General features: G+C 45.4%; 1 protein-coding gene across 1 annotated transcript in view; it reads right to left on the bottom strand.

The window, feature by feature from the left end:
• The window catches only part of Gabrr2 (gamma-aminobutyric acid type A receptor subunit rho2), a 31,342-nt gene extending 5,470 nt beyond the window's left edge, over positions 1-25,872 (bottom strand). Inside the window, exons 1-7 of the mRNA XM_090337708.1 lie at positions 25,685-25,872; positions 14,343-14,449; positions 7,575-7,642; positions 4,963-5,186; positions 4,281-4,363; positions 3,954-4,094; positions 38-190 (exon numbers count right to left, since the gene is read on the bottom strand). Of these exons, the coding sequence (XP_090193834.1) occupies positions 38-190; positions 3,954-4,094; positions 4,281-4,363; positions 4,963-5,186; positions 7,575-7,642; positions 14,343-14,449; positions 25,685-25,872 (964 nt within the window). The remainder of the gene's footprint in view (positions 1-37; positions 191-3,953; positions 4,095-4,280; positions 4,364-4,962; positions 5,187-7,574; positions 7,643-14,342; positions 14,450-25,684) is intronic.
• Between the last annotated feature and the right edge of the window lie 759 nt (positions 25,873-26,631).

Here is a 26,631-nt window from a genome sequence, read left to right as displayed (position 1 = left end):
CTAATAGTCCTTTATTATGCCTTGCCAAGTGCTTTACCCAGTGATATTCTGGCAGGCACAGCTCTGTGGTCGATCCAGAAGGACACCCAGGACAGCATAACCATCAGGGTGGCGGGGAAATAGGTTTGGAGCAGGAAGAAGAAGATATGGCGATGTAATGTGAAATTAATGTAAAGTCGGTTGTACCAACCTAGAAGAGATAGAGCACTGTAAACATTCTCCACACCAGTGATCTCTAGACTTAAAAACTGTACACTTACATTTTTAAAAATAGTGATCTTTATGGCATTTGTATCTTTTCTTTTTCTCCAGCACTAGGATTTGAACTCATTTCACACTTATCAGGCCAGGGATCTATACTTGAGCCATACTTCAACCCCTTTAGCTTTTGTTCTTTCTCTAATAGGGTCTTGCATGTACATCTGGACCAGCTTGGGCTATGATCCTATCTATGCTTCCCATGTAGCTGGGATGACAGGTATATGCCACTGTGTCTAGTTTTTATTGATTAAGATGGAGTCTTATAAACTTTTGGCTTCAAAGTCATAGCTAGGGTTATAGGTGTGAACCACTGGCATGGCTATTCCATGTATATGTCTTGCTTTAAAAAAAATCAAGGTCAGGGCCGGGAGTTTGGCCTAGTGGTTAAAGTGCTTGCCTAGCATGCATGAAGACCTAGGTTCAATTCCTTGGTACCACATTCATAGCAAAAAGCCAGAAGTGGTGCTGAGGCTCAAGTGGTAGAGCTCTAGCCTTGAGAAAGTCCAAGGACAGTGCTCAGGCCCTGAACTCAAGCCCAAGACTGGCAAAAAAAAAAAAATCAAGGTCATTGACATAAACTTGGACATATAAATAGAACTATATAGACATATAAATCTATGATGGGATATATATTCTATAGACACATTGATCTATTATATAGATCTATTGTATAGATCAGTATGTATCTATGACATACAAACTCTCAACTTAATTTTAATTTTGTTCTTAAATTTATGTGCCAGTGATTGCATATAGAGACTGCAGTCTTGAATACTTGTTTTGTTAAACTTGGCATTTGAAATATGATGTAAAAAAATCAGTGTTGATAAAATCTTTTAATTAAAAAAAATCTCATGTGCTACAACACTGGAGAAACATTGACCCAGAGCAGTGATTCTCAAAGTGGTGTTTTCTGGCAAAGGCATCTCAGGAAACTGTTAACAACACACATTTTGGGACCCTCAGAGGACTTACTGAAGGCCAATATGAGAAACCTGTATCGTCTCTCCCTTGAGGATTTATTAAAACACAGATTGCTGGGCTCCCAGAGTGTCCTGCTGGCATTCTGCTTTCTACCAAGAGAACCTTGTAAACTAAAAGCAATGATCTTTCAACTTTAATGAGCACTAGTTAAGCCTTAGGTTTCCTGGACCGTGCTCATGCCTGAGGACTGACTCCCTAGGTTTGCAGAGGGCCCCAAGAGCTGCTTGTTGAGCACATTCCTCTGGCAGCTGGAGGCAGGTGGCCCTCAGGCTACATTCAGAGCAACATTTTGGGGGGACAGAGACCTTACTGTTGAAGTGGAAGTTAAGAACTGAGTTGGAACGGAAAGTCTGGGTCAATGAATAAGAAAGGGCCGAAGCTGTGGCATGGATTCTCAAGGTCTGACACCTGGCTGCTGAGTGGGTTTCTGGTTGTTAGCATGGGAAGGTGCTTTTCGTGGTGTGGATAAACAGGTGGTCTTCAAGTATGGTAGAAGCAATCACTTATTCGTCTGGTGGTCTTTGTCTAATCTTGCCAGTTTTATTTTCCTTACTCAAAATTGGTGTCCATCAAGCAAATCAGATTGCTTATTAGGTTTGTACAGACTCTTCCTGGCCACTAAGGATTATACATTCCATATCCTTCCTTCTAAGAAATATAAAGAACGTTGTGTTGGAATCACTGTTGGGGGATGGGGAGAGCTTGCTTTTGGCTGGAAACAACAACTCATGTGCAACATAGCAAATAACAGGAGTAAAAGACACATTTTGATCTGTAGTCTAAGCAGCCTTGAATGGGGGGGGGGACAAAACAAACAAGCCTAAGACAAGCACACACAGTGATTCTGCCACACTACCTGCCTTACCAGCTGTGTACCTTCAATAACTGACTTGATCTCTGAGCCTCCTCTAGAAACTAGGAAGAATAATATGAACACCCAACACCATAGATGTGTCGGGTAGAAATTAGTAAAATCATACAAAGCAGTTAAGACAGTGGCACACAGTAGACGTTATAGAAGAGACTCTTAATAATAGCTTTGTTGGACTGAGAATGTGGCTTGGTGGTAGAGAGCTTGCCTAGCATACCTGAAGCCCTGGGCTCGATTCCTCACTACCACATACACAGAAAAAAAGCTGGAAGTGGCGCTGTGGCTCAGTGGTAGAGGTCTAGCCTTGAGCAAAAGAAGCTAAGGACAGTGCCCAGGCCCTGAATTGAAGGCCCAATAGAGGCAAAATAACAACAACAACAACAACAACAACAATAATAATAATAATAATAATGGTTTTGGTGATTTGATGTTGCGAAGAAAAGAAAGTCATATGAACACATCCCGGGGTGAAGGAGGTGGATGAAGGTAGGAGCCATAGGCATAGGCCATGCAGGCCTGGGGCTGTCCTGTCATGAGCACAGCCGTGGCAGGGGCATGCACCCCTCCTGTGTTCAAGGCTCTTAGCAGAGAGGTGTAGGTAGTGCGGGGGAAACAGTCATGCGGTCTGTGCAGGAGCCAGAGGACGCTCATAGCCTCTCACTGCAGCGCGCAGGCTGTTCTGTGCTGGGGGTAAAGGGAAATAAAACAAGACCTACTGGGGTCCCCTAACCACTGCCCCGCTGTTGTGGGTTAAATTGTGTCCCCTAAAATAACATGTGCATGTCCAAACTCCCAGGACCTGGGAAGGTGACTCGGTTTGCACTTTGGCACGTAGCTGTAATCAAGCTACTGAGGTCCCAATGCCTGCGTACTGTCAGAAGAGGGAAACTAGGACCAGAGAACACCATGGGAGAATACAGAGATGACAGAGCAACCATGGTAATGTAGTCGGAGCCGAGGATGCTGGGACTTCTGGCAACCCAGAGGCTGGAGAGGTGGGAAGGCTGCAGCATGGAGAGAGCTCGACCCACACACCTCTGGCCTCCAGAGCTGTGGGAGCAGAGTTGTTCCAGCAGCTCTGAAAAACGAATCCATGAGATAAAGGTGAAACTGAAAAGAGAATTGAAAAGAAAAAAGGATCCTTTTAAAACTTCAAACGTGGCCCCAGGTCAAAAAAAAACAGAATCTAATTGGGTATAGACCACATAGTTAGTTTGCACAGAGCCCTGGGTTCAATTCTTAGCATAGTCTTGCTATAAGTAATCACTATAGTTCCTTGGAAAGCTTTTAACAACAAATGAGATCATAGAATCATATATAGCTAGGCATGGTGGCACACTTCTTCTTTTTTTCAACAAATACTGTTTTATGAATAGAGGAAGAAAGCAGCACTGCCTTGATGTTGGCACCCTTCTGTAATCACAGTTACTGGGGAGGCAGAGACAGGAAGGCCAAAAGTTCAAGGCTGGCCTAGGCCAGCCTTGTATTTCAAAAACAAAATACAAAACAAAAGGAATTGATGCAACTCTTGAGTGAGAAGGTGCTTGACTGAAGGGAAAGAGAGAAGGAAGAGGAAGGGAAGAAGGAAGAAAGGGAGAGAGGGAGGGAGGGAGGAGAAACATGCTCCCCAAATGTCTTGTAGGGTGCTTGCTAAGTTAGGATACCTCTAGGAGTGGGATCTTAGAAGCTAGCCCCCCCTTTTCTCTTTCTCTCTCTGCTTTTGTTTTTAAGTGCTGTCTGTGCATTCTTTTAGCAATGTAGAAAAGGTTAAGGCCACAGAAGAATTCAAATGCATTTCCTTCCACATTTGAATGAGAGTGTGGCAAAAGTTAGCTACCGGTGCTGCTATAGAAGGCCAGTCTGGAAGTTGTATGAAACTTCTGAATCAGAAACTGGGACAAGGAGATCTTCTCATCTGTTTTCAGGGATTCATCCCCATTCTTCCAATACAGCATTAAGTCTTCATCTGTGTAGGCATCTTTGAGAAGAAAACAAAATGAATTTAACTCCTCTGCCTCTAACCCGGTGAAGCAATAAGGAAATCCTATGCCAGAGTGAAGAGGTGTTGAGACTACTGGCAACATTAAGACTCTGGATTTCCAAGATGGCACAACACTGGACAGGGAATAAGGGAATGAAAGGAATGAAAGTCACAGATACTTACAGCTCTCCAGCTCCAAAGAGCAGGTCTGGGAGTCCAAAGGAAAGTGGCTGAAGTCCATGTTGCACATGGCTGTGACTGTAATCCTACACAAGCAAAATGCACATGTTGGCTCTGAGTTAAAGGCTCATGAGTCTGCCCAGAGCAAGGAAGCTGCAGCACCCGGCCTGGAGAGTGGCCTCCTTTAGTCTACTAGTGAACAAGTTGCCAATCTCATCTGCTAGAGCCTTGACTTGGTTGCTCAAGGCCAGCACTCCACCACTTGAGTCCCACCTCCATTTCCAACTTTTGGGTGATTAATTAGAGATCAGAATATCATGGCCTTCCCTGCCCAGGCTGGTATCAAACCATGATCCTTGGATCTCAGCCTCCTGAGTCATGAGCATTCCAGATGGGAGCCACTGGCATCTAGCAGTTACTGCCTTTTAAATCCTTTCTTACCAGTCAACTAAAATCATAGAGTCTCAGAAAGTACACAGGTCAAGCAGCCTTCATCCTAGTGATAAGGAGGCAGTCATCCCTATCAGAGCGACTATTTCATCTTTAGCCAATTCTGACTGCTGTCTAAAGGCTTAAGCCACCCCCATAGACCCTGCCCCTGTGCTAAACACTGGAGGACCAAAGGGGTAAACCAGACCTATTGGGATGGTCCTGGACAAGGGAATGACAGCCCGTGGACAGTTACCTCATGCTGTATAGCACGTGGCCATCTGGAAACACCCTCAGCATGATGTTGTCTGTGGTGGTGTCATGGGTGAATGACCTTTTGGAGTGAACGAAGAAGACATCGGGAACCCAGATTTTTTTCACCAGCCGGCCATCGAATGTCATACTCTTGTTGCTGGTACTTGGGAAGGCCAGCCTCTCATCTTTCCAATAATGTCGCAGGTACAGCGTCATGGTGAAGTCCTGTGAGAGGCCAGAGAGAGAGCAGACTGAGAGACCCCTCCCTCCCCGCTCCCTCAGCGGACCTGTGATCTTTCATGGCACCAGACACCCAGGGCTTGCCCCACAGTGGGCGGGGACAGCTCCACAGCCCTGGCACATGGCTAGTGTGACAGCCTTGCGGCCATCTGAGAGTGGCTTTCGTTTGGAACATCATGGGGTAGGGGGCAGAGACTGAGCAACCTGTCCTCCAAGCTTTGCAAATGAAAACTCCAGCTGCTGGGCCTTCCACCTGGCCTTCTGGCCAGCAGGGCTGCATTTCCCCCTAGCCTTGCTCTTTCTTACTAAAATGTGTCTCCATATGATTCCTTCCCCAGCAGTCTAACCATTCCACTACAGCCAGAAAGCTGAGAAGTCAACCGTCCTTCTTAATCAGATGTCAGCCATCAGATTTGTTAACATACTTCAAGGCAGAGCTGGGCCATGCCCACACTGTATTTCCCAGTCACCATTACATGTAATGGCTGGCAAGGTAGGTGGCAGGGCTTCCTAAGGAGTCACTAGATGAGGACCGAGGGCACAACTCAACGTTGAGCACTCGAGGTCCTTGGTAGGATTCCCAGCACCATAAAACAGTAATTTCTAAAGGGAAAAATGGAGAGAACAGCTGAGAGCACAGACAGCAGAATGCCTACTATGAGCTCCACCTAGAAGCTTATTTTATTACCAAGAGTCTCCATGCCTAGTTTGGCCCTAATGCTATAGCCAGAACTAAGACACAAGGTTCGAAGGCCTAACCAGCTACCTAGAAGACTCCTTTGGGGAGCAGGTGGAGGAATGATGGAGAGCTAGCTTCTGTCGGGTCAACATGAAACGTCAGAAGACAGGAAGAACCAGCACAGAAGTTGAGCCTACAAGGAAGTCAGTACCTGCATCTTCCACACCTGATACCATCCTTATTAGGTTCTAAAAGTTCTGTATCTTATCAGCTCTTCAGTGCTAAGTTAATTAAGAGCTAGGGAAAAGCTGGGGTGTGGCTGAGAGACAGAGAGCTGGTTTAGGGAGCTCTAGGCCCTGGGTTTGACCTTTAGCACTAAAAAGCAAACAGCAAGAAGCGGAATTCGTGCACACTCTCGGTGTCTTCTGCTGTGTTTATCCATTCCACATACTTGAGACAAAATAAGACTTATGGCCTGATAGCCAAGTATGAGAAACAACCGCATATAAGAACACCCCAAGATGAATCTCTAGCACAATTATAACTGAGGATGCAGACTAGGAAGGAAAAATAGAGACTCTGGAGACCAGGTGTTCCAGGAAAGCTTTTTTTGTTGTTGTTTTCGTTGTTGTTGTTGTTGATCTTGGGGCTTGAACTCTGGGCCTAGGCATTGTCCCTCAGCTCTTCAGCTCAAGGCTAATGTCCCACCCCTTGTGCCACAGTACCACTTCCAGTTTTCTAGTGGCTAATTGGACATAAGAGACTTATGTTTTTTACTGCTGGGGCTGGCTTTGAACCCCAATCCTCAGACCTCAGCTTCCTGCACAGGTAGGATTCCCAGCTCTGGGAAAGCTTTTTGAAGTGTTTTTTTTGTTGTTTGTTTTTTTGCCTGTCCTGGGACTTGAGCTCACTGCCTGGGCACTGTCTCTGCCCTTCTTTTGTTCTCTACCACTTGAGCCACAGCACCAAGTGTATGTTGTACCGAGGAATCAAAACCAGGGCTTTGTGCATGCTAGACAAGCACTCTACTACAAAGCCACATTCCCAGCCCTTGAAGAAGTTTTACCTAAATGAGACCTAAAGGCTAAGAGGGAGACAGGCTGGGAAGGCCAGACAGAGAGAGGGAAGGAGGAATACAGAAGCAACAGTAGCTAAAAAGGAATTCTGCACAGAACAGGAAGAGCTGGGGCACGGGGCATGGAGAGGGGTGCTGCCCTCACAGTGAGTCCTTGCAGGACAGTCAGAGGTTTACACATGGTGGAAGGGAAGAGATGGAGGGCAGGGCTCTGCACAGCAAGAACATAGGAGACTACTAAGACACAGTGAGTACATAGGGGAGTTGAGCTCAAATAAGCATTAAAAATACAAAAATGGAAGAATTTCCATCCAAATATCCACCTCCAACGAATCCTCTAAGCTTCCCTTGAGACTATATTCTGATGATGTCAGAGCTCCCAGAAATTCTGACATCAGGAGCCTTCATTTAACCAGTTCTTGAAGCTCCCATATCCCATGCTACAGCCAGTTCCCAAGCACCTCTCTCGTCACCTGCAGTCACCACTCTGCCCCCCTTCACAGTCAAGGCTGTACCATGAGGCTCCCCCCCAAAACCCTCTTCCCCCCTTCAGCATCCTGTCACATGCTCCCTCCCGAAGGCTGCTAGCCCAGGGCAGGGTGGGGGATGGGGTTCATACCATGTCCACCTCAGAGATGCTGTCCAGACTCTCCACCTGCACGTCCACGCCCACCGGGATGGCAGGTCCTATGGGCGAGCAGAGAGCACTGGTTAAGGCCCATTCCTTCCTGCCAACACCTCCCCTGGGCAGCCAGGGCTGCAGTGAGGCAGAGGACCCAAATGGTCTGTGGAAGATTGAGCAGGGGGTGGGAGGGAAAGGGGTCTCAACTAGTTTCTGATACGTGGGGTACCTGAGTTGTCTTTATCACTGAGGTCAGGGATTATGTATGCTCTATGGACTGTTCTGGGCTCAGGTGGATGTTTGTTTGCTAATACCATGCTTTGAACTCAAGTCTCATGTTTGTCTAATTTGCTTGCTCTGTTGAGCTATTCCTCCAACTCTACTTTTTTCCAGCTATTTTGCAGATGGACTTTTGAGGATTTTTTTTCTTCAGGGTTTGTCTTGAACCTTGATTCTCCAGGTTTTAGACTCCTGAGTCACTAGGATGTGAGTCCCTAGTGTCTGATGATTCTAGTTTTTAAATTTTTTTGCCAGTCCTGGAGCTTAAACTCAGGGCCTAGGCTCTGTCCTTGGACAGTTTTTGCTCAAGGCTAGCACTCTACCACTTGAGCCACAGCACTACTTCCAGCCTTTTCTGAGTATGCAGTACCAAGAAATTGAACCTAGGGCTTGGTACATGCTAGGTGAGCACTCTACCACTAGGCTATACTCCTGGTCCTCTTTTTTTTTTAAGTATAAAGTGTAAAAACAAAAACTTGCATTCATCAAGCATGTTGACAAATGTCCTTACAGCAAAACGATGATGATGATGATGATGATGATGATGATGATGATGATATAATGTTTCTGGCTTGTCAGATGACTATTTAGGAAGAGGCATCATGGTGTGGCTAGCCTAGCTATATCTAAGCCCTGACTAGGCAGTGTGGCCACAGGACATTCTGCCTGCTGTGCTCAGAGAAGTCAGGAGAGCCTCAGTTGTACAAGGCAAGCCTGGGTCTCCTGGAATGAGAAGACTCAGAAGTGGCTTAGACTGAGGCAGGGAAAGAGGATGGGAGCCCCTAGCAAGAATAAAGTAGGTAGTAGAAGGCTCAATCTACAACTGTGGGACAGAGAAAATACGTTCTGTCTTCTTATGCATGAAATCAAACGAGTACAATTGCTTCCTTTTTTCCCTTTCAGATGATAAAGAGGGAAAGAAGTTGATCTTTCTGTCTCGTGTACCTTATCGATGGCTTAGGTCAGGACTCACAAGAAATCTTGGCTCTGACTGCCAGAATTCCCAAGCCCCAGGGTGCTTTGACCTGTCCGTGTGGGAGGCACCCTCTTCAGGACCACTGGCCCCGCTCGCTGCTCCAAGTCCAGGGCAGGTCTGAACCTCTTCCCGGTACACAAGCACCACCATGTCACGGTGCACTGGGCCCCCAGCATGGCGCTCTAGGAAGAGGGGCATCTTCTCAACCCCTCCTCAGTCTGAGAGGTTAAATGGCCCCAAGCTGGGTGCTCTGAAGCCCTGGGCTTCCTGTGGAAATGTGACTACACTTTCATCGCCTTCTTCTTTTCTTTCCTTTTCAGTATGCATGTGGCAGTGGAGTTTGAACTCAGGGCTTTACGCTTGGTAGGTAGGTGCTTTTCCACTTGAGCCACACCCTAGCTCACAGCCTTTTTCTTAGAGTCATCCGAGACACATCAGAGTGACTGTCCTCTCCAGTGGCCTGCTTTTCACACAATATGCAGAGTTTTTGACCAGGAGCTGTCTGGTTCAGGCATTTGCCAGATAAATGCTGCCAGTATGTGGTGTCTCTTACTGTGCCAAGGCTCTTGGGCCTGACTGGTTCTCCACAACTCTATCTGTCCTTTTAAGGAGAAACTCTATGCTAGGATAGATCAGGGGAAATGAGGTCTGCAAAGCCACTACCAGGAATCCACAGAAGCCAAGTGAGAGAGGAAGCATTGGCCCTGAATACAAGTCCTGCCACCATTACCATATATATATACATATATATATGCATGTGATATATACAGTTATATAAAGATATATAGGAAGATCTTTATAAATTGATAAGGAGAGATCTCTGATATATTGCTAAGTTTTGTTTTGTTTTGTTTTTAAATCAAAGTGGCCGGGAGTTTGGCCTAGTGGTAGAGTGTTTGCCTAGCATGCATGTGGACCCGAGTTCAATTCCTTGATGCTACATATATACAAAAAAAGCCGGAAGTGGTGCTGAGGCTCTAGTGGTAGAGCTCTAGCCTTGAGAAAGTCGAAGGACAGTGCTCAGGCCCTGAGCTAAAGCCCAGAACTGGCAAAAAAAAAAAAGTGCGTGGGGCTGGGAGTGTAGCCTAGTGGTAGAGTGCTCACCTAGCTCTGGGTTCTATTCCTCAGTACACAGAAAAAGCTGAAAGTGGTGCTGTGGCTCAGGTGGCAAAGCACTAACCTTGAGCAAAAAGTGTCCAAGGCAGTGCTCAGGCCCTCAGTTCAAGCTCTAGGACTGGCACAAAAAAAAAAATCAAAGGGTGAAAGAATATAGTAGGCAGATTAAAGCCCTCTCCAAAGATCTATGAACCCCCATTTCCAGAACTTGGGTACACAGGAGGCCATGTGGCAAAGAGGAATCAGGTAGCAGATAAGACAGGTGGCTGCTAGTCAGCTGACCTTCAAACAGGGACTGTGACCTGCTTTAGTGAGCCCAATATCATCATCATCATCATCATCATCCTGCAATATGGAAGGTGGAAAAGAGCAGAGATCAGGGCAAGTCAGTGTTTTAACTGAAAAGCTGATGAGGAGCCGGATGTCAAGGAATGTGTCAGCAGCTTCTAGAAGCCAGAAATGACAAGGAAAAGTAAGCTTTCTTCAGAATCTCTAGAAAGAAATACATCCCTATGGACACCTGGAAATTAGCTCAGCAAGAAACACTCCAGATTCCTACGGTAAGAGAACATTTCTGTTATTTTTAAGTCATGAAGTGTTTGATCCATTGCTGTGGAATTTATAGGACACGGGTACATGTTTTATCTCTGAAGAAAATTTGAGGGGATGGAGAGTGTCTGACTATGTGAAGTCTGGCTGAACCCCATTCCCATGCTGTGCTTACCCACTCTGCCTGCCTCGTGCTTAACTCGGGGGACCTTTCAATGTTCTCCCAGAAGATTTTGGGAGAGACTCTCCAGAGAGAAGTCTGAGACCCAGAGAAGCAGCCGAGCTTCTCCCCATTAGCTTGGCACCATGGGCATTGCAAAGGAGAGTTTGGGATGTTAGGATTTGTATGGTCTTGTTTTTACATTTTCTCCCTCTTTCCCTTGAAGGTTCCTCTTGGGGTTTAAGTTATTTGTTGGTATCATTGAATGTTTTCAGTTTAAAAATGGGGTTGATTTCTTTTTTTCTTGTGATATGTTGCTATCTTCTCAACAAGTGGTGAGTGTCACATACTCAGTGAGCAGGGGGTTAAGGCTCAGCTAGCCCCCCCAAGATCTCCCTTCCACCAGAAGCCTCGACACCCCTAGATGCTTGTTAGATACATGAGTTTTTGACCCATCCCTGATCTGTGGAGTCAGACATTCAGGCTAGATTTGATTCCAATCCACAGTCAAGTAACATGAGTAACATGAACTTTCTTAAGGAAACTGCCAAACGTGAGTGCCTCATCCTGGAAGCTTGTTTCCTAAGCCGGCCTCTGACAGCAGCAGATTCACCACTGGCTGCCACTCAGCTGCATGGCCAAGGCTTTGGCTAGGGCACAAGGCTTTGCCTTCACCAAGGGCCTCTCTTCCTGGTCTCCTCTAGAAACTTCTCTGAGTGGCCTCAGACAAACTTGACTCCTCTTGGGGCTGTAGACTTCAGTCTCCCTCCTAAAAGAGGTCTCGACGGGACAGCAGACCACTTTCTTAAATCTTATGTGCCCAAACCAACCTGTCTATGCTGTAGAAACCTAAAATAAGTCATAGATGCAGAGGAGAAAGGTGGCTCGGAGCTGGGGATGGAGGAAATGAGATGTTCGTTCTGCAGGTGAACAAGTTCCATGTGAGGGCAGTGGCTCCTGGCACGCAGATGTGCACCTGACATTAGGTAAGGGGTGCACTATAATGTTCTCATCACCACAAGGAAACAGACAATGCCTAGGTTATATGTGGTTACTTTGCTTGCTATGATGAGTTCATAACATTTTTTTTTGGTTCCTTAAGTGTTTTTATGTATTTTTTAAGTCAGTTGTAGGGCTTAAATTCTGGGCCTGGGCACTGTCCCTGAGCTCTTCAAGGCTAGCACTCTACCATCTGAACCAGAGAGCCACTTCCAGTTTTCTGGTGGTTAACTGGAGATGTGTCACATTCTTTAGTGCCCGGGCTGTCTTTGAGCTGCTATCCTCAGATCTTAGCCTCTGAGTAGATAGGATTACAGGCCACCATGCCCGGATCATATTCTTTTTCGGTTTGTTTTTTTCTTTCAGGTTTTTGGTATCATTTTTGTTGCATAGCCCAGCCTAGCCTCGAGACCATGATCTTCTGTCTTTGCCTCCAAGTGCAGAGATTGCTGGTGTGTGTCCCTACAGCTGATCATTTTGGGGTTTTTGGTTGCTGTTGTCCTTCCTTCCTTCCTTCCTTCCTTCCTTCCTTCCTTCCTTCCTTCCTTCCTCCTTTCTTTCTTTCTTTCTTTCTTTCTTTCTTTCTTTCTTTCTTCTTCTCTCTCTCTCTCTCTCTCTCTCTCTCTCTCTCTCTCTCTCTCTCTCTCCCTCCCTCCCTCCCTCCCTCCCTCCCTCTCCCTCTCCCTCTCTCTCTTTTGGCACGATTAAGACTACAGAGGTCACCTAGAGAGCCAAGAACCATAACAGGCCAGATGTGCTACCATACACTTGTAATCTCAGCATTTGGGAGTCTGAGGTAGAAGAAGTATGAGTTTGAGGCTAGGTTAGACTATAAAATGAGAGCCTACTGAAAGAAAGAGAGAGGGAGGAGGAACGAATGAAAGGAGAGGAGAGGAGAAGAGGAAAGGAAAGAAATGAAAGGAGCCTTCTTTTGAGGGTGTGACTTCAGATAGATTTTTTTTTAGCAGATACAGTTTTATTTTTTAAGCTAGTCATTCATTAAAACTTTGTTACCACAAATTTTCTTGGCAGAATTACCGATCATGACCCTAAAGGGAATCTGAAATCTCAGAATCTGACCATCTCTTCATGACCTGATCCAGAGGTGATGAGGCTGTTGGCTGGGAAGAAGGCACACAGGACACAGGAACACAGGGCAGTAACTTTACACCTCTCTAGCGGTGTCAGAGCTCAGAGAATTTAATGCCTTTTAAATGCAAAGGCCTCTGTGATGAATGAAATTTACTAATCCCTAAACAGTGGCAGGAGAAAGGGTCTGACAGCTGGGTTTTCTGACAGTGGCAGGAGAGGGGATCTGACAGCTGGCTCCCTTCTCAGCTACTGTGGGCTGAATGAGTTTTTTTAATTGTAATTAATAGAAGGGTTACAGTTATATTCGCCAGATAGAAGATGCATGACTTCACACGCATTGATACTCCTTCTCATGTTTTTGTCCCCATTTCCCTCCCCTCACTCCCTCCCCTCATTTTGTTTTCCCCTTCCCTTTCCTATTTCAAATAAACAAATAAACATATATACAATATACCAGATAACAAAGTAAGATACTGTGACAATACAGAATAACCAAGGGACAACAGAAGAGATGAGAAATAACAAACAGTACATTAAGAACAACAATCACACATTATATGGCTCTTGTTTCCATATCCTGAGGTCCTTTCATTTAGCCTCATCCTATATGGCCTTTTGTATCTAGGTTTTGTGCTATTGTAATCCTCTGCTAGGACAGTCCAAGGTGTGTCCTAATTATTACAAATGAGGGAAACCATTGAGCCTATGTTCCTTTGGGTCTGGCTTACTTCACTTAATATGATTTTTTCCAAGTCTTTCCATTTCCTTACAAATGGGTCGATGTCATTCTTTCTGATGGCAGCATAGAATTCCATTGTGTACAAATACCACATCTTGTTGATCCAGTCATCTACTGAGGGGCATCTGGGTTGGTTCCATATCTTTGCTGTGGTAAATAGTGCTGCAATGAACATTGTTGTGCTAGTGGGTTTAGTATGGCATTGTTTCTGGGCGATTGGGAAAACTGGACTGAATGTTTATGTCCTCCAAAATGCCCAGGTTGAAATCCTCCCCCCCCCACACACACAAGGTGATAGTATCAGATGGGAGGTAATTAGGTTGAGAGGGTGGAACCCTCTAAGAATAGGATTTTTGCCCCTATGAAGGAGACCTCTGGGAGTTTTCACCCATTTTCATCACGTGGGATTATACAGAGTCCGTGCCACCTTGAACGGGGCAGGGTCTGTCAGAGTTCAATGTGTTCATCTTGAACTTCAGCCTTCTGACTTTGTGGCTAAGCCTGTAATGACAGAAGTTTCCTAAAGCTGCTTTTGGGTCCCTGTTTTGTGTCTTCTTGTTTATTATTTGTTTCAGCAACAACAAGGTGGCCGCAGGTCTGGTCCCCTCTGTCAAGGTGAACAGAGGAGACCTGTGCAGCCTCCCTCAGCCAAAGCCTCCTCACCACGTCCTGCCCACTCTCCTCAACAAGGGGAACTGAAGGACTGCAGGAGCCTTGATGGATTTATTTGACTGAGACCTCTATGTGTCCCCCCCACCCTAGGAGGGGCTGTGCCGGGACACGTGGACAGGGCAGCCCCTCCCAGCAGCCCTGAGGACCAGGCCCCAGACTCCACGAGGGAGGACACAGTCCTACCTCCAAAGGCCGGCCTCATGGTGAAGTCGTGGTCGTCCACTCTGAGGAGAGGCTGAGGTTTTCCTGCCCGGAGTTTGGTCACATCGAGGCTCTTTTTGTACAAGTTACTGCAAAGACAAACAGGAATGCTTTCCCAAGGGCCCACACGGGGGAGGTGACACAGGCTTGAGCAAGATTGAGGCAGATTACTTCCTGTAGGCTCTCCTGATAAGGCATCTTTTCTCCATCTTGCCACCTTGGTATCTGGGGAAGGGGAGTAGTGAGGGACCCCTTCCAGTGCCACACACAGGCAGGCCCAAATTGAGTCCCAATTCTTTCTAGGACCCTTGCATCATTCTACCCAGGAAGCTCTTTAATTATCTTGCCAAAAGTTATAGTGGAATGAAAATTATTGGATTGAGTACTGAGGGATTATGATTTCTTTTTCTTTTTTAAAATATCACTCATTTTAGCAAAAAAAAATACATCACTCATGCAATATTATCATACTGAATTTTGTGATACTCTTGGAGACAATGCTTTAAAAGCATGATTTTATCCTATCCAGACCTGATTCTTCTTTTGCCAGTCTGCTGGGTCTCCCAGAGCTAACCCATGTGGAGAGCTTCTGTCACACAGAGCCAATGGAGGTCAGGACCACATGGGGAAACACAGTGTTCTAAATACCCAGCCAGGAGGCCAAGTGGTGGCTGCCAGATCTGGAGCCCAGAGTGCAGGCCCTGGTTGTGCCCTTTCCTCTAAACTAAGTCACATAATTTTTCTAGATAATTTTCTTCAGCCCAAACTCACACAATCCTAAAGCAGTCAGATCAGGATATCCTAAAAAGCCAGGCACCAGTGGCTCCCGCCTATATTCCTAGCTACTCAGGATGCTGGGATCTGAGGATCCCAATTCAAAGTCAGCCTGGGCAGGAAACTCTTATCTCCAATTAACCACCAAAAGAGCCAGAAGTGGAGCCACGGATCAAAGGATGGTGTGCTAATCTAGGGGGGAAAAAGAAAACAAAAAGCCCAGAGACAGTGCCAAGGCCCTGAGTTCAAGCCCAGAACTAGAATTTAAAAAAAAAATAGTCCTAAAGAAATTGTCTACTGACTGGGCTGGGAGTTTGGCCTAGTAGTAGAGTACTTACCCCGCATGCAGGAAGACCTGGGTTCCATTCCTCAGTACCACATACATAGAAAAGGCTGGAAGTGGTGCTGTGGCTTAAGTGGTAGAACACTAGCCTTGAGAAAGCCCAAGGACAGTGCTCAGTCCCTGAGTTCAAGCCCCAGAATGGGAAAGAAAATTGTCTACTGACAAAATTGTCACTAAGGAAAAGAAATGAGAAGAGAAAACAGGAGAGAGAGGACAAAGCTGTGCTAATCCACAGCACTTCGTCTGTTCCTCTGCCAAAACTTATAGGTTCATGCCTGTCACCTGACTTAATTCATATACATTTCAGTGAATCTTCTTAAAGGGTTAGGACTGAATTCACTAAGCACAGTGCCTAGCACTCAGTTGATGTATGAGACCTGCATAACAGATCAAAGTGGTCAGCTCTAGAAAGAATTTAAAACAATTCTGTTCTAGTTGATTTGATCAAAGATCTCTCTAGACCAAATGACTTATCTCCTAACTGTAGTATCAGAAGTCCTGATACGGAAGCCACATTCTGGACCAACCAGGTCTGTATGTCTGGGCGGGATGACAACCTCTGCAGGATTTAAACATGCCCAGCTGATTTGCAAGGCTTAGAACCACTCTTCTACACTGTGCAAGATCTACGCCCTAGCTTCTTTACCATAAGCTGTATGGCTTTGTGCTTTGTTGGTTAGACCAATGGTTGTCAAACTTAGCTACAGGGCTGTAATTACTTGGGAGGTTTGCAAACTACTGCTGGATTGGAAGGACTGGATTTGGAGTAAGTCTCGGTGCAGAGAGTTTCTAAGGCCTCTGGCACCTGAGTAGCTCCAGGACACAGTAGTGTTTGAGAACCATGAGGACAGACCTTAACCGACACCTTTGCACTGTCCCCAGAGCTATCCAGATGCATGTTGACATAGACCTTTAGGTGGGAGAGGCAGGAGAATGAGCCTAGCCTCTTAAAGTCTGTTCAGGAGCCAGGCTCAGGTGGCACACCTGTAATCCTAGCTACTCAGGAGGCTGAGACATAAAGATCACAGTTCAAAGCCAGCTAAGGCACAAAAGTCCTTGAGACTCTGATCTCCAATTAATCACCAGAATATCAGAAGTGTAGCTGAGGTTCAAAGTGGTAGAACACTAATCTTGAGCTGAAGTTTAGGGACAAAGCCTAGGCCCAGAGTTCAAGCCCTACAACTGACAAAAAAGAAAACGAAAAAGAAAAAAAATCTGCTCAGGGTATCTATGATTTGAATAGTATTAAAGGGATTTTTTTAACTAAATGAAGATCTTTTCCTTTGTTTACTGTTTTTTTTGTCAATATACCTATTTTTACCCTCTGTGTTCCTGTTATGCTTCATTAGCTTTGTGTTTCTTGGTTAAGCAGTAACTTATTTCTTGCTTTGAGATCTTGGAAAAATCTTCCACTAAAATCTCTCCCTCCTCCCCCCCCCCCCCCTCTCTCTCTTTCTCTCTTTTGGTCAGTTGTGAGGCTTGAACTCTGGGCCTGGGCGCTGTTCCTGAGCTCTTCAGCTCAAGGCTAACGCTGTACCACTTAGAACATTTTCTCGTGGTTAATTGGAGATGTCTCATGAACTTTTCTGCCCGGTCTGGTTTTGAACCATGACCCTCAGATCTCAGCTTCCTGATTAGCTAGGATTACAAGAGTGAGCCACCCGCTCACTTAACTTTCACTCTGTACCATCTCTGTCTAGATGGTGTAATTAAGTGGACTCAAAGCTATTCTGATGGATAAAGCAGCCACTAATCCCACGTAAGGGTTTCAATTTCAGTTAAGCACAATCAATTCATATCTGGTTTCTCCATTACATTAGTTACAGGTAAGTGCACAAAGCCATTGCACTGGTGACTATTATTTTGACTTGTGCTGATGTACAACAATAAAAAAAAAATGATTAGCCAGGTGTTGGTAGCTCACACCTGTAATCCTAGCTACTCTGGAAGCTGAGTTCTGAGAATTGTTTGAAGCCACCAAATCTGTAAAACTCTTGTGTCCAGTTAACCAGCCAAAAGCAGGATCTGGAAGCATGGCTCAAGTGGTAGAGCACCATCAGAGGGAGAAAGCCAAGTGTACATGGCCCCGAGTTGAAGACCCAGTACCAGCACATGCACAAAGTTTTATTGGTAGCTTGGTGCTAATCCAAAGGTTGGCCATTCCCTGCTCCACAGACTCCTGTCAGCTGAACCTTCCAAGTCAGAACAGCAGGAAACCTCCAGGCCCGGTTTCCCAGATCTAGTTTTTCCCTATCATTCTCTCACTTCCCATGATGGGCTGAGGGCTCAAGCACAAGCCTATTTCCCTTCCTCTCCTACCGGTTCCTTCCATCAACCTTGAGGACGCCAGCATCCATATAGAAAACTGTCCCCCATCTTGTGGCCCTGTCCCCCAACTTTGGGATTAGAGTTGGACACATTCCTGTTCAACAGCTGCTCTGTGTGGTGCTGTCTGTCCCTCTCTGTCATCCCACACTTATCACCCAGAGGGGAGGTGACAATAGACAAGGGGACCGATGAGTAATGCCGCAGCAGAAAGTGATTTTTAAAATGACATAAAGAACGAGAAAACAGGACAAAGAAATAGCTGCTTAGATGGGTCGCTCTGGAAATCTTTGAGGCCTGGAGCGAGAGAGCTAGGGTGGTCTGAAGGAAGCTCACTTGGAGCCAGCAGCATTCCAGGCATTCTTTCCTTGTGGGCAGTCATCTCACCCCATCCATGTAGTTGCTAGTTCACCCACTGTCTAGCCCTTAACCCTACTCCAGTCACCACTTGTCTGCAGCCAACTGCCTGACTGCTTAGTCATCTTTACCCAAAGCCTAGAGGAAAGCCAAGAAAGGTGGTAGCAGACAAAGAAGTGGTGAGCAGATTTGCTTTCAGACTAACCTGTCACCAGTTTGTCAAGAAGGAAAATCGGAACTGGGATTGATGGCCATGCCTTGGGAATGGGCTATACTTGGGAAGTAGAGATCTGAGGATCACAGTTGGAAGTCAGCCTGAGCAGCAGAAATCCTTATCTCTAGTTACCAAACAAGCCAGAGGTAAAACTGTGGCTCAAGTGCTAGTGTGCTAGCTTTGGGTGGGAAAGCTCAGGGACAATGCACACACGCACAAAAAAAAAAAAGGGAAAGAAGGGAATCCTAAAAATCCTAATTGAACTTTGAACTTAGTTCTCTAGAGCTGGGCCTGCATCTTGGGTCCAAATCCACGGAGCATACATAGTTACAGCCAGATGCTCTCGAAAGACTCATTGGAGTTAGGCATTGATGGCTCACACCTGTAATCCTAGCTACTCAGAAGGCTGAGATCTGAAGATGGCAATTCAAAGCCAGCCTGGGCATAACATCTGTAAGACTTCTCTCCAGAAAACTGGAAGCATTGCTGTGGCTGGAGGGGTAGAGCACTAGCTTTGAGCTAAAGAGCTCAGGGACAGAGCCCAGGCCCAGAATTCAAGGCCCATGACTGACCAAAAAAAGAAAAAAGAAAAATACTCGTTGTCCTCTTCCCTCAGCCTGGCCCCAGGACTAGGGCTCAGTTATTGGCAGCATTAGTGTGCGAGGTCCTGACCAGACACCCCAGCAGTGACGTCAGGCTGGCAGATGAAGGGCTCAGCCAAGGGCTTAGCAGATCATAGACATTAAATTGCGAGTGCAGCCGGCTCCCTGCCCCTTGGCCTCCCGGGGGCAAATCCCTCCTGTTAACACAGTTTCCACATCTATTTAGGGGAGGATTAGGAACCGGAAGTCCCAGAATGCACCACCCCAATAGGAGAGAGGAGATTTAAGTCCTGCTGCCATAGAAGGCTCAGAATTTTTAAGGAACTGATTGTTTGATCCTGAGCCTTGGGGAATTGGGAGCTGGAAACTTCCCGTCCATCCTTCCATTTCATAGGTCCTGGTTGGACCTTCCAGTGACCTCAAACTGGTTTTTTTTTAAAAAATTTTTTATTTATTTAAGGAAAGTGATCACCATGCCAGTAGGAAAAGTCAGAGCTAAAGTCACCACCTATGATTTATTTGGCAATAACAGTGAGAACACCATGAATCCTGCTCAGCACAGGCCCCAAGCTAAAAACATCCTGCGCCCCATCACTTTAGCTGAGGAAAGTGAGCATTAGGAGACTTTGGAAACACAGGCACATGGCCAGAACACAGCAGAATTGCTCCAAACTGGCTTCTCTGGCCTCTCAACTCCCTTTCCTCCTCAGCACCCCCAGCCATAGGTAAGGGTCATTGTGCAGCAGGACAAAGCTGCCCTGAGTCCAGTGAAACAGCTCCAGGCAGATGGCCAAGGACTGAGTGTCCTGGAGGCAACAGACAGGCCAGGGAAGTGGGAGGAGAGCCAGAACTCTAGGGGAAGCCTTCGAGGTCAGGGAAGAAAAGCAATTGCATGATCAGGAGTTTGGTTTAGGCCACAGGCAGGGAGGAGGCAGAGAAAGTGGGAAGATTAGGAGGCAAGAAGGGACCAGCAATAAGAGAGGCACACTTGCCCATAGTTATTCAGTAAATAGGAATACATGGATCCAAAAAACCAGAAGTAGTTCTTGAAAAAGCAGGTTCTGAGCAAAATAATTTCATTGTATAATTGTATTGGCCAGGAGAAGGTAGGGAGACTGGCAGATGAGGGTAATCTGGGCAATGAGCACAAGGAGCGGGAGGAGGGGAGCGGGGGGGGGGGGGGGAGGGTCATGCCTGTAATCCTAGCTACACAGGGGGCCCAGATCAGAAGATTGTGGTTTGAAGCCAGTATGAGCAGTAGTTTATCTCCAATAAACTACTCAGAAAAAAAAAAAGTGGCTCCGTGGCTCAAGTGGTAGAGCACTAGTCTTGAACCAAAGCTCAGGGATAGCATGAGGCCCAGAGTTCAAGTCCCAAGGCTGGCAAAAAAAAAAAAAAAGGAAAAAGAGAGAGAAGAGAGGGACAGAGACAGAGAGGGGGAGAGGAAGAGAGGAAAGAGAGGGGAGAGAAGGAAAGAAAAGAAAAAAATGTCAGCGGCCAGGCTGATTTTTTCCACAGGAAATGCAGCTCTGATTATCAGCCAGGACACAGGTGTGTCCTAGAAGATAGTACAACATCCTAATCTTTTTCTCCTCTGTAATTATGTCCATTCTTTGAATGTGTGTGTGTATCTCTTGGGATGACTTTCAGGTAATGGTCCTCCCTTTCTGGGCAGAGACAGCACCCATGAAGAACTGGCGGGAGCATTTTGTGCTGGGTGCCGTGGATGAATACCTGTATGCAGTTGGCGGCAGGAATGAACTACACCAAGTGCTCCCTACCGTCGAGCGGTATTGCCCTGAGAAGAACAAATGGACTTTTGTGCAATCCTCTGACCGGTCCCCTTCATGTCATGCTGGGTACATGGCTAATGGCCTTCTTTAAGTATCAGGTGGAGTAACTAACACAGCCCAATACCAGAACAGACTAAGGGTGTACAAACCTAACCAGGCCAGAATGAATCTGGAGTTACTGTCCATAATGGGAGATTATATTAGTTGGTGAATACTCAATTTGGACAGATGAGCCTCTGGTTTGTATCCAGGTTCTAGATGTAAGAAAGAAGGCAAAGAAGAAGTATTTTATGGGCCTACACTACCTTTTGCTTCCAATGGAATAGCAGCGTGCTTCCTTCCAGCCCCATACTTCACATGCCCCAACCTTCAAACTCTCCAAGTGCCTCATCACAGAATTGGCACCATCTAAAAGAGCCAATGCTCTTGGTAATAACCATCACCAATGGAGGAAAAAAAAAATCAAGTTTGACTTTCAGATTCTGGGCTTGAATGCCTCAGTGCTCAATGCTTCCTTGTCTTGTTTCATAGGTCTTTATCGTCAGGTAAAAATTAGCAAAAAAAAAAAAGTTTTCTAAAGTACTTTATTGAGAACGTTCTCTGTATATGTCAAACTAAAGCACAATATGTTTGACTTTTATTGTGGTATAGCCTTAGTGCCACCTCAATGGTGCACAGTTTTTCCCTGGGTCTGTGAAATAGTCTCTGTACGTGTTTCTAATCAGCACTGCCCAGGACAACATAACACTGTTCGTTAAGGCAAATTGTTTTACACATTATCTTAAAATCTTTTGTACTTATCCTCTTCACCACTTAAACATTGCCTTGTAAATTTGCTTTTCAAAATTTAACATGAAGCCCAGGTCAGAGATATTCAGCATTATGATGTCATATATATACATACACACACACACACACACACACACATATATATATATATATATATATATTTTTTTTTTTTTTTGCCAGTCCTGGGCTTGGGCTCAGGACCTGAGCTCTGTCCTTGGGTTTTCTCAAGGCTACCACTTGATAACACCACTTATGGCTTTTTTTTCTTTCTTCTCTCCTGCCCCCCTCTCACCACACTCTACCACTAGGCCAAACTCCTGGCCCCTGTGATGTCATATTTTTAAGTGCCATGTTTTATTCAAGATGAATAATAGGAATTGAAATAACTAAATCTTTCCACCTTGGTTATTTTGACCTTAGGTTAGAAGTTTATAGGTGTTCCATTTCTCCCATCTTTTAGAGATGGTAATAACTGATTTCTGTATTAATTCAAAAGAATGTTGTGAAGATCAGACAGACTCTGAAGCTATGCCTAAGCGGCGGGGGTTGGGGGCAGAGGAATGTTAGGTCAAATTTAAGTTATTTTGCTGTGCTGGGAGCCCTGTAACTTAACCAAGAGATGATTTTTAGGCTTATAAATGACTAGGTAGAACTTAGAATGTGTGGTATGGGATAAAGATTTTTGAAAACTCACACGAGCCATCCTTTTCTTCACTAGAAAGAAGGGTATTTAGCAACATCAAAGATATCATACCCATATAATCCATGCCTCCAAAACTCCTCTACATTTCACAAATCACTTCGTAAAGTACAGCATTTTAAAGCTGATACAAAAATTGGCTGTACTAAGTATGAGACCATCAAGTGCTTTAACATAAATTTGGACCTAGAAGTGGCAGTTCTTGTTTTTAAGGAGACCAGCAGGAGGGTTTGTGGGATGCTTCACTCATAGCAACATGTATTACATGTGGTACCAGCACTTTCCATAATGCAAACCATTTCCCTTGTGGGCTAAGGTTTTGGGTCTGCTTTGTCTATAACAAAAATAAATAAAATAGTGTAATATTAAAAAAGAAATAAAGAAATGTTCCTCCCTCTACTTGTCACTTTCCAGCTATCCTCATGCTCACTGAAAGGCTCACTGAGTGTGAGCCTTTGAAGACCCTCAAGGGCTCTCCTGAATTTTCAGATGGTGATTTTTCCTCTAGTCTAAGTTAGGAACCTACATTCCAACCAGCCAGCCCTGTAACTCAACCCCTGCCACGGGCTACTGTTTATGCATCTGGGCAATTTCCAGGCATGTTCTCTGAGAAATTAAGAATCCTATTGCTCAGGCCTAGAAACAAGGTATCTTCTGTCTCCCTCTTCAGGACTATTTATGCCTATTTGCTTCTTGAAGGCTTTCCAAGTTCTTCTATAAAGACGTCTGTTAAAGGGCCAGGAGTTTGGCCTAGTGGTAGAGGGCTTGCCTACCATGCACAAAATCTCGGGTTCAATTCCTTGGTACCACATACACAGAAAAAAGCTGGAAGTGGTGCTGTGGCTCAAGTGGTAGAGCTCTAGCCTTGAGAAAAGTCCAAGGACAGTGCTCAGGCCCTGAGTTCAAGCCCCAAAACTGGCAAAAAAAAAAAAAAAGGTATCTATTCCAAATGATAGAAACAGGAATTTCCCAGTCTCCTTTGAACCTAGGCCTCTTCACCTATTTCCTTTTCTCAAAGTTATAACTCAGAGTAGCTGGTAGACCAGATGACCTCCAGGGCACCCTCCCTGTCCTGTCTAAGATCTTGGCTACCTAATCAGGCTAAGTCCTCTGGTGCAGTACCACTTCCCATCATTCTGGAGGATTCTACTCTCTGTGTTTCCACTGAGCAGGATGAGGTCTCAGAGACCATTTATATCTCCCAGAACAACAGTCCCCTCTGCAGTACCATAGTAAAGGTGTTTTTTGTTTGTTTGTTTGTTTTTCTGGTGGTCAACTGGAAATAAGAGTGTCACAGACTTTTGTGCTCAGGCTGGCTTTGAACCTCGATCCTCAGATCTCAGCCTCCTGAATGGCTAGGATGATAGGCATGAGCCACGCTACCCGGCAAGAGTAATTATTTTAACTTTTTTTAAGTTATTTTCTAAAGGTAAGGCAGCAAGCAAGCATCAATGTATGTTTATAATACACATGTACATTTATGTATATATATTATACAAATATCACTTGTAAGTAACTATACCTATGCTCTAGAAAACATTACCAAAAGCATTGTATGATTCAAAAAATGTTTAAGAAACTTGGCACAGGTGGCTCACACCTGTAATCCCAGCACACAGGAGGCTAAGATCCAGAGGATCAAGGTATAAAGCCAGTCCTGGAGAAAACTGTGGGACTGCTGGGCTCAAAGGGTAGGGTGATAGCCTTGAACTAGAGAGCTCAGGGACAGTGCCCAGGCCCAGAGTTCAAGCCCCACAACTGACCAAAAAACAAACAACAACAAAAAAACCCCCAAAAAACTGTGAGACTCAATATCCAAAATAAATAGCAAAAATAGGACTGGAATTATGCCTCAGATAGTAGACACTAACTTGCAAGTAAACTATTAGCATAAACTATATTAGCACCAGTATTACCAATTTAAATAAATGTTGGAAGACTTCAGCCTGGAAAAATCATGCTTTGTTTCGAGCAAGCTTATTGAGGAACTGAGATTTGTAGTGTGCTGGGAGGGTTTTTTTTTTGTTTTGTTTCTTTGTTGTTGTGTACACTTTTTTATTGATAAGGCTTGACCTCTGGGCCTGGGTGCTATCCCTGGGCTCTTCAACTCAAAGCTAGTGCTCTACCACTTTTAGGCACAGCACCACTTCCAGTTTTCTGGTGGTTAATCTGAGATAAGAGAGACTTTCGTGCTCAGGTTGGCTTTGAACCGTGATCCTCAGATTTCAGCCTTCTGAGTAGTTAGGATTACAGGCACAAGCCACTGGCACCTGGCTGTGTGATGGTTTTTTTTGTTTTGTTGGTCATGGGGCTTGAACTCTGGGCCTGGGCACTGTCTCTGAGCTCTTCAGCTTAAGGCCACTACCCTACCCCTGGAGCCACAGCCTCACTTCCAGTTTTCTAGTAGTTAATTGGAGATACGAGTCTTGCAGACTTTGGTGCCCAGGCAGGCTTTTAACTGTGATCGTAGATCTCAGCTTCCTGAGTAGCTAGGATTACAGGGTGTGAACCACTGTGTCTGGCTGTGATGGTTCTGAACACGAATTCTAAGCACAAATTTATGGGAAATGTCACATAACATCATGAAATGGTATTCATGATTTTCCACATATATATTCCTGAAAATCTGGTACATTTTGAACACTTTTCCTAAGATTCAAAACAGTAAACTAAAACCTCATATCATTATAAAGTTCTTCCCTGGCAAATAGTTAAAATGACTGTGACTTGTGCTGTTTGTTGTTTGTTTTGGTGATGCTAGCGATTCAACTCCCGGCCTCTGCCAGTAAGCTACATCACAGCTCAACTATTTTTGTTAAAAGTTCAGGCGAAATTCCTATAACAGAGTTCCTCCTGCCTCCTAATCCTTAAGGATCATTCTGCAGTTGGCCTGTCAGGTTCTTCCTGGGACCTTATCCTGAGAAATACAGCAATGTTTACCCACGGAGGACACTTTAACTAGCTGCCAGAATGCTTTGGCTAAACACAGGCATCAGAAAGAAAGGCACCTCTTCATCTAGCCTTGCTATCCCAGGTTTAGTTGTAGGGAAGTCCTCAGTCTCAATCAGAAATTGGGAGCTGGTAACTCATGCCTGTAATCTTAACTACTTGCTGAAATCTGATGATCACAGAGTTTAAAGCCAGCCTGGACAGGAAACCCCATGAGACTCATACTGCCAATGAACCACAGAAAAGCTGGAAGTAGAGCTATGTGGTGCAAGTGATAGAGCACAAGCTTTGAATGAGGGGAAGAAAAGCTAAGGGACAGCACACAGGCCCCAAGTTAGAGCCCCAGTACCAGCACAAAAAAAGAGGACTCTTGTGGGGCATTTAAAAGAGGTTCTCTGACCTTTCTGGGGGCCCCACTGTGCCAAATGTGCCCATCAGTTCCCACAAAGAACCTCTCCCCACTTCCACCTCCACCTACCTGGGCTTGGGTACTTCCAGCTGTCCTGTCCATCTCTTCTTTCTGGGCTTCCTGCTGTCCACAAGCAGCATCAAGCAGAACAAGAACAAAACCAGTCTTGTAGAATTCAGCATGTCGTGACTGTCTAGGAGGTGACAGGCAGCTTCACAGTAGCCTTGGGCGGGGGCAGTGCCCCCTGGCTTACGCATTGATTCAGCCCTCGGCCACCTGCCGGTGCTACTCCCAGGTGTTGCGAGGGCTTGGCTGGCAAGGGTTGGTTTCCCCACTTCACTGCCTGGGACAGAGGCCTGTGCTACTGCACACTCTCCTCCCCACCAGCCTGATCCAAGCTCCGGGCTTTGCCCTCCCCAATGCTTAGACACTTGCCATTTGTCAGGAAGTTTGCCCTGCTAGGGAACTCGGCTTCCGCTGAACCCTAGAACAGCTTCGGCTAAAACCGTTATATAAAAAATTTAAATCTCTTGGACATGCCAGCTTTTTTGCCTAGATCATTAATCCATGTCCTGGCTGCATAAAACCAGCCTGTCACACCAGCCTGGAGTCAGCTTGGATGCCAGTGGATTTGAGCGTGGAGGGGATGTGTGAACGTGTCCGGAAGCTGCTGAGAAAATAACCTGTTTTCACAGGGTTGCTTTATTTCTTAACCTGAGAGAACATGCTGGGGTTACTGTTCCCCCTCCCCCCAAATATATATACCACTTTTTTGGGGGTTGTTACATATCAAAGCAACAAAACAATTTTATCTTGAAGGCTAGTATAAACCAGAGTAGAATTCATGATTATGTAAGTTCTTTTTTTATCATGAGCATTAAACTTTCACTTTTGATCCTGAAATACATGAAATCAAACATCATAAATGAAGCTTGATTCTTGTCCCATGATCCAGGATTATACACATTAGACGTACAAAGATGCATGTGGTTATTATGGCCAGCCTATTGGGCAGA

This window comes from Megascapheus bottae, chromosome 8 (assembly GCF_031878675.1).
Source record: "Megascapheus bottae isolate mThoBot1 chromosome 8, mThoBot2.hap1, whole genome shotgun sequence".
In the NCBI taxonomy this organism is placed as follows: domain Eukaryota; kingdom Metazoa; phylum Chordata; class Mammalia; order Rodentia; family Geomyidae; genus Megascapheus; species Megascapheus bottae.
This window is presented reverse-complemented; position numbering and strand designations above follow the sequence as displayed.